Source organism: Lissotriton vulgaris, chromosome 5 (assembly GCF_964263255.1).
Source record: "Lissotriton vulgaris chromosome 5, aLisVul1.2, whole genome shotgun sequence".
In the NCBI taxonomy this organism is placed as follows: domain Eukaryota; kingdom Metazoa; phylum Chordata; class Amphibia; order Caudata; family Salamandridae; genus Lissotriton; species Lissotriton vulgaris.
In genome coordinates, this window is record NC_141693.1 from 982,470,914 (window position 1) to 982,485,076 (window position 14,163).

Genomic DNA, 14,163 nt, shown 5'->3' on the forward strand with positions numbered 1-14,163 from the left:
CCCTGTGAGTGTGAGGGGAAAGGAGAACTGATATTTAATTCTTATGGCATTTTCCGCTGCACTAGTCCGTGTTCAAATACAGAGTAAACACTTCAATCCGTGTTGCAATTTAACGAATTATCGAAGCGAGAGTGGATGACTCAGCTCTTGTATTTTTCCAAAGGAATTGGCCGCCGTAGTCAGCCACACAATGCAGTGAATGTTAATTGAATTGTAAGCATACCGATTTTAGGAGTACCACCGAAGTCAGCCTCCTTCCGCCAAATGAGATTTCTTTGGCAGCTATAAATATGAAACACTTATATTTTGATACTCCTCATCACCATCTCTGTGGAATATGTTTGACAGGTTACATGTGAATGGTGTGAGAGCAAATTGAGTTTACCCCAAAATTTAGACATCCCAAAATGTACCTTCATCAATCCTCCAACAATCACTGGATCAGAGACGGGGTTAAACCTCAGTTTCATGAGATAATGTGCCCCAGAACACTAAAATTGAGCACAATACTGTACATTAATAATTTAGATTGATTAAAAATTAAGGGGGCCTAATCAATAATTAAGTTCTAGTTTCAATTAAATGTTATGGGGAATTATTAAAATAAAAATAAAAATGTAACAGAGTCAGTGCCATGAGGGCTCTCAGGTGCAGAGTTATACTGAGTTTGGAAAGGTCAGAAAATATTTTAAGTTCCAAATGGGCAGCAAAATCAGAAAATAAATTGACAGCATCTATAGCAGCGTCTATGTCTCTATAAAATCGTGTGACTCACCCCTGAAATCAAGGTTTTTTTATATACAATTCTTGAATAGAAAATAAAAAGGTCTGCTGAATCATTGTGGTGTGAATGAATGTGTAATTTCCTGCGCAAATTAGAGCACTTGAAAAATAAACTTTATTACCTTAACACCAGAGCACTATCCAATTTTCTCGAACAATGATTCAGTACCCTCTGTGCTAATGTCATCGAGATATTCAAACAAACAAGTTACATTTACAGTGTCACACTAGTCGAATGAATAGATTTAATTGAAGCAGCAGATGATGTGGTTGCAAGTTGCCAATTACATCCAAGTTGTAAAAAATTCACCATGAGTAGAACAATAACAACAATGAAAAATATTCTAATACATTGCAGCTTGACTGTGTTCTGTGGAACTTGTCGGGAGAGAATGTGCACATGCGGGGGAAGCACATTCGAGTGACAAGGATGACTTCCATTTTAGTTAAAACAACGCTTGCACAGAAATGTGGACTAAATAAAAGGCAATAATAAATACACTTTTACACATCTTAGAAAACTTGTTTAAAAGGAATTATATAAATTCAGTCTGTAGATGTCAAATTGTGTGAAAAGCGTATTGCACATAGTTAATCGTGCACAAATATATAAATCTAATAATAAACCAAGAATTCTAAAAACAATGGAATTGTCAATGTGATTGTTAGAAATGGGGATCTCTAGTTGGCAGCGGCTGGCGCCTAGGTCCAAATAAGATCCTTCTTCCTAAGTTAGAGTAAGGGGGCTACATCCTTTGATAATCCGTGCTCAACCCTGTGGTAACGTAGCACAAGCAGACAGGCCTATCTTAGAAGCAGTGTGTGAAGCATTTATGACCATACATAATAATGCAGGAAAAACGCTACAAACGGACACTACAAGTAGTTATAGAAAAATATTTATCTTTATATAGACTGAACACGAGGCTATAAAACTTCATAAATAAATAAAAGCGCTCAAGGAGCCACAATGCACATAATTACAGATTCACTTCAAAAGCAATAAAGGCACTCAAAAAGGGTGTGGAATGAACTTAGTTCGGGCCGGGGTCCACGCGACCCGGTGATGCACAATGAACCTGAGATTCACAGGGGCACAGCACACAGCATCTCAAGGAAGCCGCAGTGATGACAGGCGGACTTGCAGCGGCTACAGCTCCCAGCTGTAGCGGTCTGCGACGTGCACTCACGATAATCCTGGGACGGGGCTTAACCTCGTTGTACGGCAAATGCAGGCACTCAGCGGCACAGCTCCTCCCCTGCAGCGGCCCACAATAACGATAACAATTACTTTGGTAACACAGGCAAATGCGGGCTCTCAGCGGTAATAGCTCCTCAGCTGCGGCGGCCCCCAATAGCGATAATGATGACTTTGGTAACACAGGCGAAGGCGGGCTCTCAGCGGCAGCAGCTCCTCAGCTGCGGCGGGCCACACTAGCGATTCGATGACTTTCAGCCCGCGTTCCCTGCAGTAGAACCAGAGGCTCTGAAATTCTAAACAGAGGCCTCACCTGCAAGTAGAATCCCCCTGAAATAGGAATCCAGGCGGCTGATGGGTGAAGTCTAATGTACCTGAGACTTCAGCTGGAGGCAAGCGCAAATCAGGCCCTTGGGTAGTTGCTTCAGCAAGATGGATGAAAGTTTCAAAGTCATTTTCCTCTAGTTACACTGACAGAGGTTCATATGACATCCAGAAGTAACACGCCTGGTAGGGGTTTTAGCACAGATCTTTATACCCCAAAAAGTCTTTGTTCTCAAAAGTCACAAACCCCTGAAACCAGCCAGAACCAGTTTGGTGTCGTTCTGGAGCACTTTGTTTACAAGGCTGCATCCTGCCTTTCAGGAAGAGGGGGGTCTGCCATCAGACGCACAGTGGGAGGTGGAGCCATCATTCACTTTGCCAAGCACAGCCCTGCTCAGATCAAGGGGTCACCCTCCCCATACTCCAAAGGCAGATCTCTCTGTTCAATCAAGGTCAGGCTCAGCCTGCCCTGTCCCTCCAAAAACAGACAGCTAATACACATAACAGCAGAGCCCACTGGAAGGCTTAGGCAGGAAAACACCCACCTTTCAAAAGTGGTACTTTCAAACACAGACCACAAAAATAATCTTCACCACAAGATGCACTCTAATATTCTGAGCTCAGGCATACTAAACTCGGCTTTCCTATCATGTCCCTTGGGTCAATTTACAATAGGGAGCATCCGCGCTGTAGCACTGAATGGCTGTGGCACAGTGCCCAGAGCATCTAACACAGCAAACACAGAGGAGACAAAAGCGAAAAATGGAAGGGAGACCCACGCCAATGGTGCCAGGTCTAACAGTGATCACATAGATAATCTGCACATGTAGCATGTACCTGTTGTATCACCTTTTTGATTGCCTGTATCACTTTATTATGCATGTTGGGTTTGGAGTGATTGGGTGACAGTGCTTTTAATACAAACCTTGGAAGAATAGAAGTCAGACTTCCTTTCTGCCCTTCTCTTTAGCGTTTCCCTGATGCCCTGAATATGTCCAAAGTCATGCTGCAGAGTGGTCCATTGGGCACATGCTCCATGTCAGGGGGTGTGGCCTGCTGTGATGGTGTGCCTCGGGGGCAGGTCACATTGCACTATAGGGTGCCTGCTGGCAGAGGCGTGCTGCTTTCCAGACCCTGTCTATGGCACAGCACAGTGACATAAGTCACTGAGTATTAACCAAGCATTTCACTTGAACATAGCGACATTTTCAAAAGGTTCCGGGTACAACAGTACAGTGCTCCGACACTTGTCACTTAATTTACAACCGTAAAGAAATATTTAAAAAATACCACATCACCAAGAATATTTATGTCGAACATGCTTACGGACACAGCCTCTAGGCTTGCAAGAATATTATTCAAAAATATGGAACTCTCTTTGGGTAACGTTGGGAATGATTGTAGCGAAGCGAGATATTGCTCAGCGTTGGGGGGCAGCAGAACTTCCCACGAAGTCACAGTGGTGCATGAATATGGACAAAATAATGATAACTGAAAGGGCGGTGTACTTGAGCCGTGCGTGTCCGGGCAAGTGGAATAGGGTGTGGTCCCCCTGGAATGTGTACCGTGGCGAAATCTGTGACCCGCTGCCAGAAGATGATCTGTTGGAATCAGATGATGAGGGAGGGGTAGAGTGAAGGGTGGAGGAAGAGATAGGGACACCATTTGGATAGAGATGAGGGTGGGGGGAAAGTCCTTCCCCGTTCCGGATGGGATCCCCGGATAATACATAGCAACTTATACTGTCCTAAGGATCTTCTATACAGCTAACCTGCATTATTATTTCTCAATGACCGCAATGTGATTTCCTGTTTGTTCTTTTGGTTCTTTTAAAAAAAAAAAAAAAAATGAAAACCTCACTTAATTTGTAATGTGATTTTGACTGAATACCTTCAACTTGTTTAGTGATGTGCCCAGTCACTACAGTAGCGTACTTCACGTATGAACTTCATTTCCGCATGGCTGTCACTGCTATTTTCTCTTATTTTAGCGGCCGGCCCCTCGGGGTTGTAGGCGACTTGCTGTGTAATTGTGAGAAGGTACAATAAAGGTTTTAAAAAAAAATATATATATATATGGAACTCCATGCCTTAATGTTATGGGCTTACCATAGGGAGGCGTATATCTTTTTTTCTTGTGGTGTTTTTGTACATATGTAAATACTTTGGAACAATGAGAGCAGCATCCGCTGTATAAAACTAAACTGTGATTTTATTGACAACTGAACTTGTTGATTTGAAGAAGCATTGAAAGTAAGACTGGAGCCAAGCCTAAGGCACATAATGAACAATTATGTTCCTGTATGTTTCAGATACCATATGCAACATATATGTAATATGAAGTGGTGTGGCTCACTGGTTAGAGGCGGCAGACCCGTAAGCAGAGGACGGCCCGGGACCAGGGTTCGATTCCCGACGCGGCAGGGTCGTGGACCATGGTCAGCGGGCTCGATAATTCTCGCCTCGGTGCCTACTCCAGTCAGGGACCACACTCGGCAACTCTGGGCATTAGCTTGCCTCATCTTCACAACGGCCCCCCCGGACCGCCGGGGATGCTTGGTCGCACTTTAGAGATACCCATTAGGGACCATCTCTCAGGGTGAGCCAGGACGGGTTCCCCAGCGGTCGAAGCGCGGAGATACTCCTCCGGGAGTCGATTCCTAGCGCTATATAAACCCACAATTAAATTAAAATTAAATCCTAAAGAAGCGGCAGGTCGGTGCGAAATGCAATAAGTATGCAGATGTATATACGAGTGGACTACCCCTTTTAAAATTTTGAAGAAATAAATTTTGAAAGCACTAACTCATTCAATAAGATGAATATTTTAATTTATGAGATATTTAGAACATTTGCTGTAAGAAGAATGAATGATATTCATAAGTGCAATACGTGAAACAAAATTAAAACTCTTCCACACTTGAGAGGTTAGAGGTCCTCCATGGTTGCAGAGTCCGTTAGTGTGTTAGTCCTTGCCTTTCATTCTTTCACAATTCCTGAATACAATTTAGGTTTATTATTTAGGGTCAAAATATGGAAATGACTGTAGTGAGCACATGCTGCTGTGGTCCACCCCGTAACAATATGTAAATTGACCTGGGAGTCTTAAGAAAATGTGACGGATACATATGTAGGTGATGTTAGTTTTAAGGTTTCTTTTGTTTGAAGAATCTGAAAGTACATTGATGTACATTAATGTCGCTGTTTGTTTGTTGTTGTAGTCTCCGCAATTGGCCTCATCCCTCAAGGAGAAGAGTCTGGAAATGCCGAAAAATTAGCAGCATTCATTTGTTCAAGTAAGTACAATAATGACCAAAGGGATGCAGCTCTTTAATTGCTGGTCTTTTTGTCTTAATTAATAATTTAGGATCTCCCAGTAATGTTCCCTAATGCTTTTTTTTAAAGGGGGGTCTTGTATATGTCTGAAGGAAGTTCAAATTAGGCTGGGGAAATTCACATAATTTTGAAAATTTTGTGATATGCTAGTTATGTACAATTCTGCTATTTCACATAATTATGCGCCATTCGCAGACAAATTTTGCCTCACATGCATCGATACAACAGAATACGAGTAGATGTCGTTTATGGTGCTTTTGTTTTTTGTACTATTTTTTTTGCGTGGCATGCGCTCTCACATCGACATCTGACACTAGGATACATTTCACGCAAAAATATAGTGATAAATGACAGATTTGCATTTTGCATAACACTACATAATTTTGCCGGAATTTCAGGTACTTAAGAGAAAGCAATTTAAGCAAATGCTTGGTTGATTCCTGCATTGCATGTATGGGATGGTATTTACACAAAGCAGCTTGGGAGCACTCTTTTGAGGGGAATGCTGCAGTTACTGTACAATGCTTCATAAATTGCATCTTATGCAACTTAAAGTATTTGAACATTGGCCTTGATTTTCTAAATGTAAAAGGCCTTTTGCCTATACTAGAAACTGCAGGCCACACTCTAAGGTGTCCCTGGTCTGGATAGTGTCCAACTAAGTGCTCCAATGGGAATCTGTGTAATGTTGAATGTGAACTCAGTAATCAAAAGTGCAGTGTGCCAATCACTTGCTGTCCTGACTTCTTTCTCAGGATTTCCTCGCAACTGACATTTTATGGTGTATGAATGAACACACTTTCGCTGTAATTGCGTGATTTATTAGCTGCTTATCCACACAAACGTCTATATGGTTTATCCAGATGTGCATGCCTAGAGGTGGTCGGGCTCCAAGATTGCCACATGCCTTGCGAGTTCTGGTGCTGTTCTACTATCAGGGGTGTCTGGACTGGGGAGAGTTGAGTGGGGATAAGGTCTGCCCCTCTCAGGAGCGAAGTGAGCAGTGCTCCGATGGAGTGGCTCTGTGGCACTCGTGGTGCAGACATCCCGCCTCCTGAATCAGAGACCCCTGTGGGAAATATTGAAGTGTACCTCGGCGCCCTGACAGTTCTTGCGGACCAGATATGGTGCAGAGGATCGCTGCTAGTTATCTGTAAGGCCCACAGGGCATATGAGTGCTCAGGTGAAGCTAGCATACATGATTATCTCCTAGAGACCAGAGACGTCTGTGGCATGAGAGATGGAGTGAGTCACTGACTCAAGGGTGGCATGAGAGATGGAGTGAGTCACTGACGCAAGGGTGGTGCAGGAGGGCACGCCAGGTAGGCACTAGCCTTTCGCTCCTTGCACTGTGACGATTGGACTACACTGGCACTATTGAGACCAAAGCAAGAGAAGAAGGCGAGGACTCTTATCTCCCAGAATCGCTTCCTCCAGGAGGAAAGGTTGGAAAAGGAAAGATGTCAATTACACAAAGTGAGAGGCTGATAATGAGTACTTTTGATAATGAGTACCTTTAAAGAGATGCATGGTACTGTACAGCTGATGCAGACCAGAGTATCCTCTGTGCAGTCGACTTTGGGTTTTCCTGTGAGCCGTATCTCCAAGACTAAATGGGAGATGGCAGACTTGTGCCAACGAGAGGGTGGCGGAGACCAAGCTGAGAATAAGGGAAAGGCAGCAGATATCAGGATCCTGAGGTTCACAGCTGCAGGCGGGACAGAGAGCCTGATGTTTGAATGTTTTTAAATACAATAGCACAGGAGGGTGTGAAAATGGAATCTGTGAAAGTGATCAGGGCATCTTGTTTGCTCTACTAAAGGGCCTTCAGTGGTGGAAGCCGTAAATCGTAGTGTGTTGGTGGGGTTGGGAGATGCGCATCGGAGAGAGATTGTGATCAAACTTCCGGCTAAGAAAAGCAGCATGATTTTTGAAGGGTCCAAAATTCATGTTTTCCCAGATTTTAGCCAGACAACACAGCTGGTTGGCCATTTGACAATTACCTTCCCTTCTGACATAAGATACTCAACAACATTATAGGGCTCTCCCACTTCACACAAACACATATGTGCAGTACTCTATGACCTTCAGTGTATTTTCCTTGAACCCAATCAAAAATAGCATTATCACGCCAGAGAACAGGTCCATTATTACACAACCCAACCACTATGACACTGTGGAAATGACTATGTTCAATTGGTAAACTCAACCACAATGACACCTTATTAAATACTTGTGTTCAACCAGAAACCCCACTACAGTTTTGAATGGTTCCCCCTGACTGCTGCAAGTAACTTTGCTTGTGAAGACAGGAACCTTCGTGCTTCACGAAGGCAGGTGAAGTTTCGAACTTCACAGAGAAGCCCTGGTAATTGTCCCTGCTACTAATATGTATCTACGATCCTTATACATGAGGGATTCATCGTTTTTGAACTTCTAGACTAGTGCTTGAGAGTTTATACAGTCTTAGCGCGCACAAAAAGTGAGCAAAAGTATTTATTTATGTCCAGTTTTTTGTATATAATACATAATTTCTCTGCGGTGATTTCCCACACCATTGTCACATTTGCACATGTATATAAATATTAGCAAGTCTCCCTTATGTTAATTCGGTTATTGAGACACTTAACAAATTTGAGTAATAAGAGATTCGTCTTAAGGTAAATCATATTCTATTATTACATTTTATTTTGATGTGTTCTTAACACACAACCAAGAGGTGTGTCTAGGAGTTATGTGTTTTTCTCCAGTTGCATACATCAATACTTGCAACACAACAATCACAATTGAACAGATGCTGTTCAATTGTGATGGTAATTAGGGTGCACTTTGAAAGTACAATGTGGTGTCTCAAACTAAACACATTTTGTAATCTATAAGTGGGATTGTGTTACATCACATACTTCAGATTATTGAGTTTGGTCGTTATACTCCGATATTTGATATTTTTAATATCAGCAATATTGGTAAAAATCTAATACATTCTCAAGATAATCGAACCCGACATTTGGAAATCGTATTTCCGGATTCGCCTGATTATTAATGCTCAAGATGGCCAACACTGTAGGCAGTTGTCACCAATGTTACAAAAATGTAAACTTGAAATATGGCATTGACATCCTTTCTCTTGATGGGGTTGACATGAACTGGGTCCTCGCAAAGGCATCCTGTGCATTGCTAGCCCAAAATGGCAGTACCAGGACAAATGTATATTTTAATATTTCCAATATGGTGGTTACATCCTTATTCAAGATTTGGAATAAAACACAAGTGTGTATGTAAACACATTGTTAAAACAACATATTGAGAATCCATAAGAAACAATACTACAGTAAGCAAAGTATATTTTGTTGAAGGTGAAATCTGAGTTTAATGTTGGGGTAAAAAGTATTTCTAGTTGTAAAAATTAGGAATGAGTGGAAGCTTTCGTCATTCCAATTCTGGTTCCAGCCATAAATGGACACATCATTTTATGCTTTAAATGTAGGGTGAAAATAGCATTACAGTTAATTGACCCTGCAGAGTAGGGGTATGTTTATAAATGTATGGGTATATACCGCTTGTTTTAATTTCTATATTAAAACCAAGTATATATGTGCAAAACATGGGCTGACAAGTGCCTGTACGATGCCTGGAGCAAGGAGGCCACGTTGGCAGCAGAGACCATGTTAATACTTTGGGACTTAATTGAAGAAACAGCAAACTCCTGTGGCCATGGTAAAACTCCTCTTTCTGTGATACTTCTCCCTCAGAACAGTTTTTTTCACCTTACGCCTTTCTCCTGAAGCACCACCAGGATAATACTTAGATCTCTGTCGCCTGATTTCATATTTCCTGTGGGTAGTTTCACCATTCTATCATCATCTCAGGGGCCTCCCATCTTTTTACACTCAGTCCTTCTACATAGCAAACCAGTCTATACATCACCCATCATCTACTAAAGGTGTGCACACAAGAACGCAAATTGGCCATCGTTTTATATGTATGCTTTTCAGTGATGCAGTACTCTGAAGAGACTATGGGTCTCCACAGTCCCAAAGAAGCATGTGCACATACATCATTTTACAAAAAATAAAGGCCAGAGCAAGCAACAAAGTCACAGATGCAACTTCCCCCGCCTTCTGGTGAATGACCAAAATCTCCAGCGTGACCTTTGGCAAAGCAACAGTGCCCTGGATTCTAATGAAAGTCCGGAAATCGCTCCCATCCGCCCCCTGCCCCAACGCCCCACTAGCTGGGTAGTAAAATGCAGCCTGTATTAGGATGCCCTTAAAAACCACGGGTCCCAGTGCCTCTGACCTGCTGCACTATGAAAGGTACTTCTTTGGGCATGAATGTCCGGAAATAAGAGTAAAACCGCTGCATGATTTTCTCATAATGCTGATTGATAGTCAGTAACAGCCTGCATTTCTGGAGAAGATACGCTGTTTTCACATTTGACCCAAACATCTTTTAAGATGGAAATTGTTGGAGTCGGTTAGGTAAAAATCTGTCTGAAGATAGAATTGAAGTGCAGTTCTTGGTGGAAGTCTTTTCATTGCTCTCACATCATTTTCAACTATTTTTTTAATAACCAAATTGTATTAGGTTTAGTGTTACAAGGCCTCATCCACCAATATTAATACATCGCCATAACAGTAGTGTCAGGTTTCACCATTACAGAATCACAATCACGCTGGGCAACTTTTCTCATTAGACCAGTAGCCCATGATACCCCCAGCACCCTCCCCATATCTTATCGTGCTTTTGGGGGAAGACACTCACCTCATATATTATTTTTTCTTGACATGCACACCAATCATCTCCTTTCCGCCAAGCCGCCAGAGAAGGGGAGTGTGGTAATTTCCAGTTGCGGGCAATGTCCCTCCTAGCTACTAAAGATGCCACTCCTATGAAGATCCTTTCGGCTCTCGTCCCCCCCAGCTTCCTCATGGAGATCCAATAGAGCCATCCGGGGACCCAGAGCGAAGCAGTGTTCCAGCATTTCAGAAGTAACACGCCCACCTCATCCCAGAAGGATGTCAAGGCCAGGCAGAAATAGACCATATGAAAGAAGTAGGTGGTGGGGAAGTAACATCTGGCGCATGAGACCTGAGCCGCGAGGCCCATCCGCTGCAGCCGCTGTGGGGGCAGATATGTTGTGTGGAGATAATTCATTTTGATCATTTGTCAGTCGCGAGGAGATTGCCAATTCTCTTGGGGTCAAGCACGCCTCCCTCCACTCTTCAACGTCCAACTTGCCCACCCATTTCATTAAAAAAATGTTTTTATTGAGCGTAAAAGCCATAGCAGACATGTTAACAAAGGTACATAAAGCAGACAAATTTACAAACTCTCCAATCTCATATTATAAATAGACAATCAGTAACACAAATTACCTAGTCCATTTGTACATGATGAATATGATACACAAGATAGGGGAATTGATCTGGCGCATTGATCATCAGGGAACAATAAATCACCAAGTGGCTCTTCTACTCAACCTTCCCATCATGCGTTTGGCCTCAAGAGGACTGTATTTGGGGACCTGTACATCTACTGGGAGGTGGACCAGCAGGGCGTGGTGCATGTGAAGGTAATGAAATAATTGTGTGTGGGAGAAGCTATAGTAGTCTTGCAGTTCCCAAATATTTTAAGCACACAAATATCGTTAGTGCCACCACCATCACCATAAAAAAGAAATCTCTCCAGCAGGATCACCCTAACAGAAACAAATCTACCTTACACCCCATTGCCCTCGAGTAGACAAGTTTATGCCACCCAAAAAAATACACTGAAATCTCTGGCTGCTCCAAAACTGTACCTCACAATGATTGGAAGGTCAAGACCACACTCCACACACATTGACATCCTAGGCTCTGGAAGTAAGGATGCTGAGGATGCTGCAGCACCCCCAAAGTCGTGCTGGAGCTCAGAAAGATAATGAGCAATAAAGGTGCCTTTATATTATATATATTATATTATATAGCCGGGAGACGGGAGACTTTAGGCTTCTAAATATCGAATTTTTAATTCCTACCTTTCCACCTCCTAATCTTGCGCCGCATTTTGCCACCCTGCACCCACTCAGCCGATTAGGAGCTGAGGTGCATTTTGGGATTAGGAGGCTGCCTGCAACTTCAGCTGCCATCTTGGGGGAGGCAGGCTCGCTGGTCGGCGGACTAGGCTTGCTGCCTTTCGCTTGTGCCGCTATAAATCTAGACGGTTATGGCTCCGCGCAGCGGACGCGAGCAGCGGACGTGCCTCCCACGCGCTGAAGGAGCGCCTAAGGAAAGCCCGTCTGCGCCCGTCAGCGTCCCGGATGCTGCCCGTCAGCGTCCCGGATGCTGCAGGGGTCGGTCGGGCGGGTGTTCCATCTGATCATTCGTCGAGTATGGTGTGCAAATATGCGTCATCTCAGCTCACTACTCTTAGGGGTGACGTCAGAAAATGCTGCTCAATCTTTCCCAACTGCTCTAAGGGGAACAATTGTTGCCCTAGTTGTGGGTGGACTTTGGGTAACGGATCTATTATGAGGGCATCTTCTGATACCAGTAAGGAAATCTTTGCGATAATGAAGGAATTTACATCGCATTCTTCTATTACACCCAAGTGCTCCCACTCTGAACCATGGGTTGTTCAACTTGCAGGTTTTTTTGCTAGTAAAATCATAAGCATTCAGGCGTCTTTTCTGCCGTCAAATGTGGCGGTGGCTCCCTACGCTTCTCTCCTTTCACTGCCCCCCGCCTTTGAGCGGCCCTTACTTTCGAACTTTCTAGCCCTCTCGCCAATGGCCTCGTTGGATGTCCTATCCAAACTTAGGGGCCGATTATGATGGCGGACGGACCTGAGTCCGTCCGCCACCATAGAGTAGGAGGGACCGTCCGCAGGGGCAGCAGCGGTCCCTCCGTCCAAATTAGGATGTGACCGCCACCCTCGCGGTCACATCCTGTATCTTTAACATTGCGGCGGGTGCTGCTTGAAGCAGCACCCGAAGGCAATGTTAAAAATGTAAGTTGTGCATTTGCATGCACAAAGCGGAAGGCACCGCGCGGTGCCTGCTGCTTTGTTCACGCAAATGCAGGGGGGTACCATAGGTACCCCCCATGTGCATCCCCCATCCCCCCTTCACCCAGGGGGCCAGCAACGGGCCCCCGAAGTACAGGTCCGTATGCTTTTCCACGGCGGAAAAGCCGCCGCGGAAAAGCATACATTTTACACCATCATAATATGGCTGGCGGTGTCTGATAGACACCGCCAGCCATGTTAAAGCTTTTCCGCCGCGGTCGGAAGGCGACCGCGGCGGAAAAGCTGCGGACAGATTTCAAGACCCACCGCCATCCTAATATGGCGGTGGGTCTTTTGAGACTCAGCAGCGGTTTTCCCGCATCCTCCGGGCCGGCGGTGGCTTCTGCCGGCCCGGAGGATGCGGAAAAACCGCGATCCTAATGAGCCCCTTAAATCGGGCTCTCCACTGGATCCTTGTCCCGCCAAGTTCCTTGCCAAAGTAGCACAAGTTATTAATCCTTTAATTAATCCGGTATTAAATCAATCCCTTGACACTGGAGTGGTTCCTCAGGCTTGGAAGCAGGCTCTTATCCTTCCTCTCCTAAAAAAAACCTAACCTTGATCCCAGCATTCATGTCAACTACAGACCTATTTCCCTTCTCCCGGCATTTGCCAAGGTCATAGAAAAGCATTCCTCCCTCTCTAATTTCTTAGAGACTCATGACATCCTAGATCATGGGTACTCACAAACTTTCTCTCGGGGGGCCAAATTTACAGTGTGGTTTGTGGCCGAGGGCCGCACTGGTGGGGGCGGGGTCAGAGGGGGAGGGGGCGGGGATAAAGCAAACCGAAAACTTGTGACCATGAGGTTGCACACAGGTCCCTGCAGCAGATGGCTTCATCCACTGAGCTACCAGACCCAGCATACATGCATCTATCTCCCTCCTGCCCTCCCTCTCCATCTCTCTCTCCCTCCTGCCCTCCCTCTCCATCTCTCTCCATCCTGCCCTCCCTCTCCCTCCCTCTTCCTCCTGCCCTCCCTCTCCCTCTTCCTCCTTCCCACCCTCTCCATCCTGCCCTCCCTCTCCATCCTGCCCTCCCTCTCCATCCTGCCCTCCATCTCCCTCCTGCCCTCCCTCTCCCTCGTGCCCTCCCTCTCCCTTCTGGCCTCTCTCTCCCTCCTGCCCTCCCTCTCCCTCCTGGCCTCTCTCTCCCTCCTGCCCTCCCTCTCCCTCCTGCCCTCTCTCTCCCTCTCCATCTCTCTCTCCCTCCTGCCCTCTCTTTCCCTCTCCATCTCTCTCTCCCTCCTGCCCTCCCTCTCCATCTCTCCCTCCTGCCCCCCCTCTCCATCTCTCTCTCCTGCCCTCCCTCTCCCTCCTGCTCTCCCTCTCCCTCCTGCCCTCCCTCTCCATCTCTATCTCCTTCCTTCTTTCCCTCTGCATCCCTCTCTCCCTCCTGCCCTCTCTCTCCCTTCTGCCCTCCCTCTCCATCCTGCCCTCCCTCTCCCTCCTGCCCTCCTTCTCCCTCCTGCCCTTC

At 45.2% G+C, this 14,163-nt stretch overlaps 1 protein-coding gene across 2 annotated transcripts in view; it reads left to right on the forward strand.

Annotated features, from left to right (window-relative positions):
• UROS (uroporphyrinogen III synthase) overlaps positions 1-14,163 on the forward strand; it is a 516,510-nt gene that overhangs the window by 389,317 nt on the left and 113,030 nt on the right. For both annotated transcript variants that reach the window (XM_086922572.1, XM_086922573.1), the window contains one exon: positions 5,526-5,600. In XM_086922572.1, the coding sequence (XP_086778698.1) occupies positions 5,526-5,600 (75 nt within the window). The remainder of the gene's footprint in view (positions 1-5,525; positions 5,601-14,163) is intronic.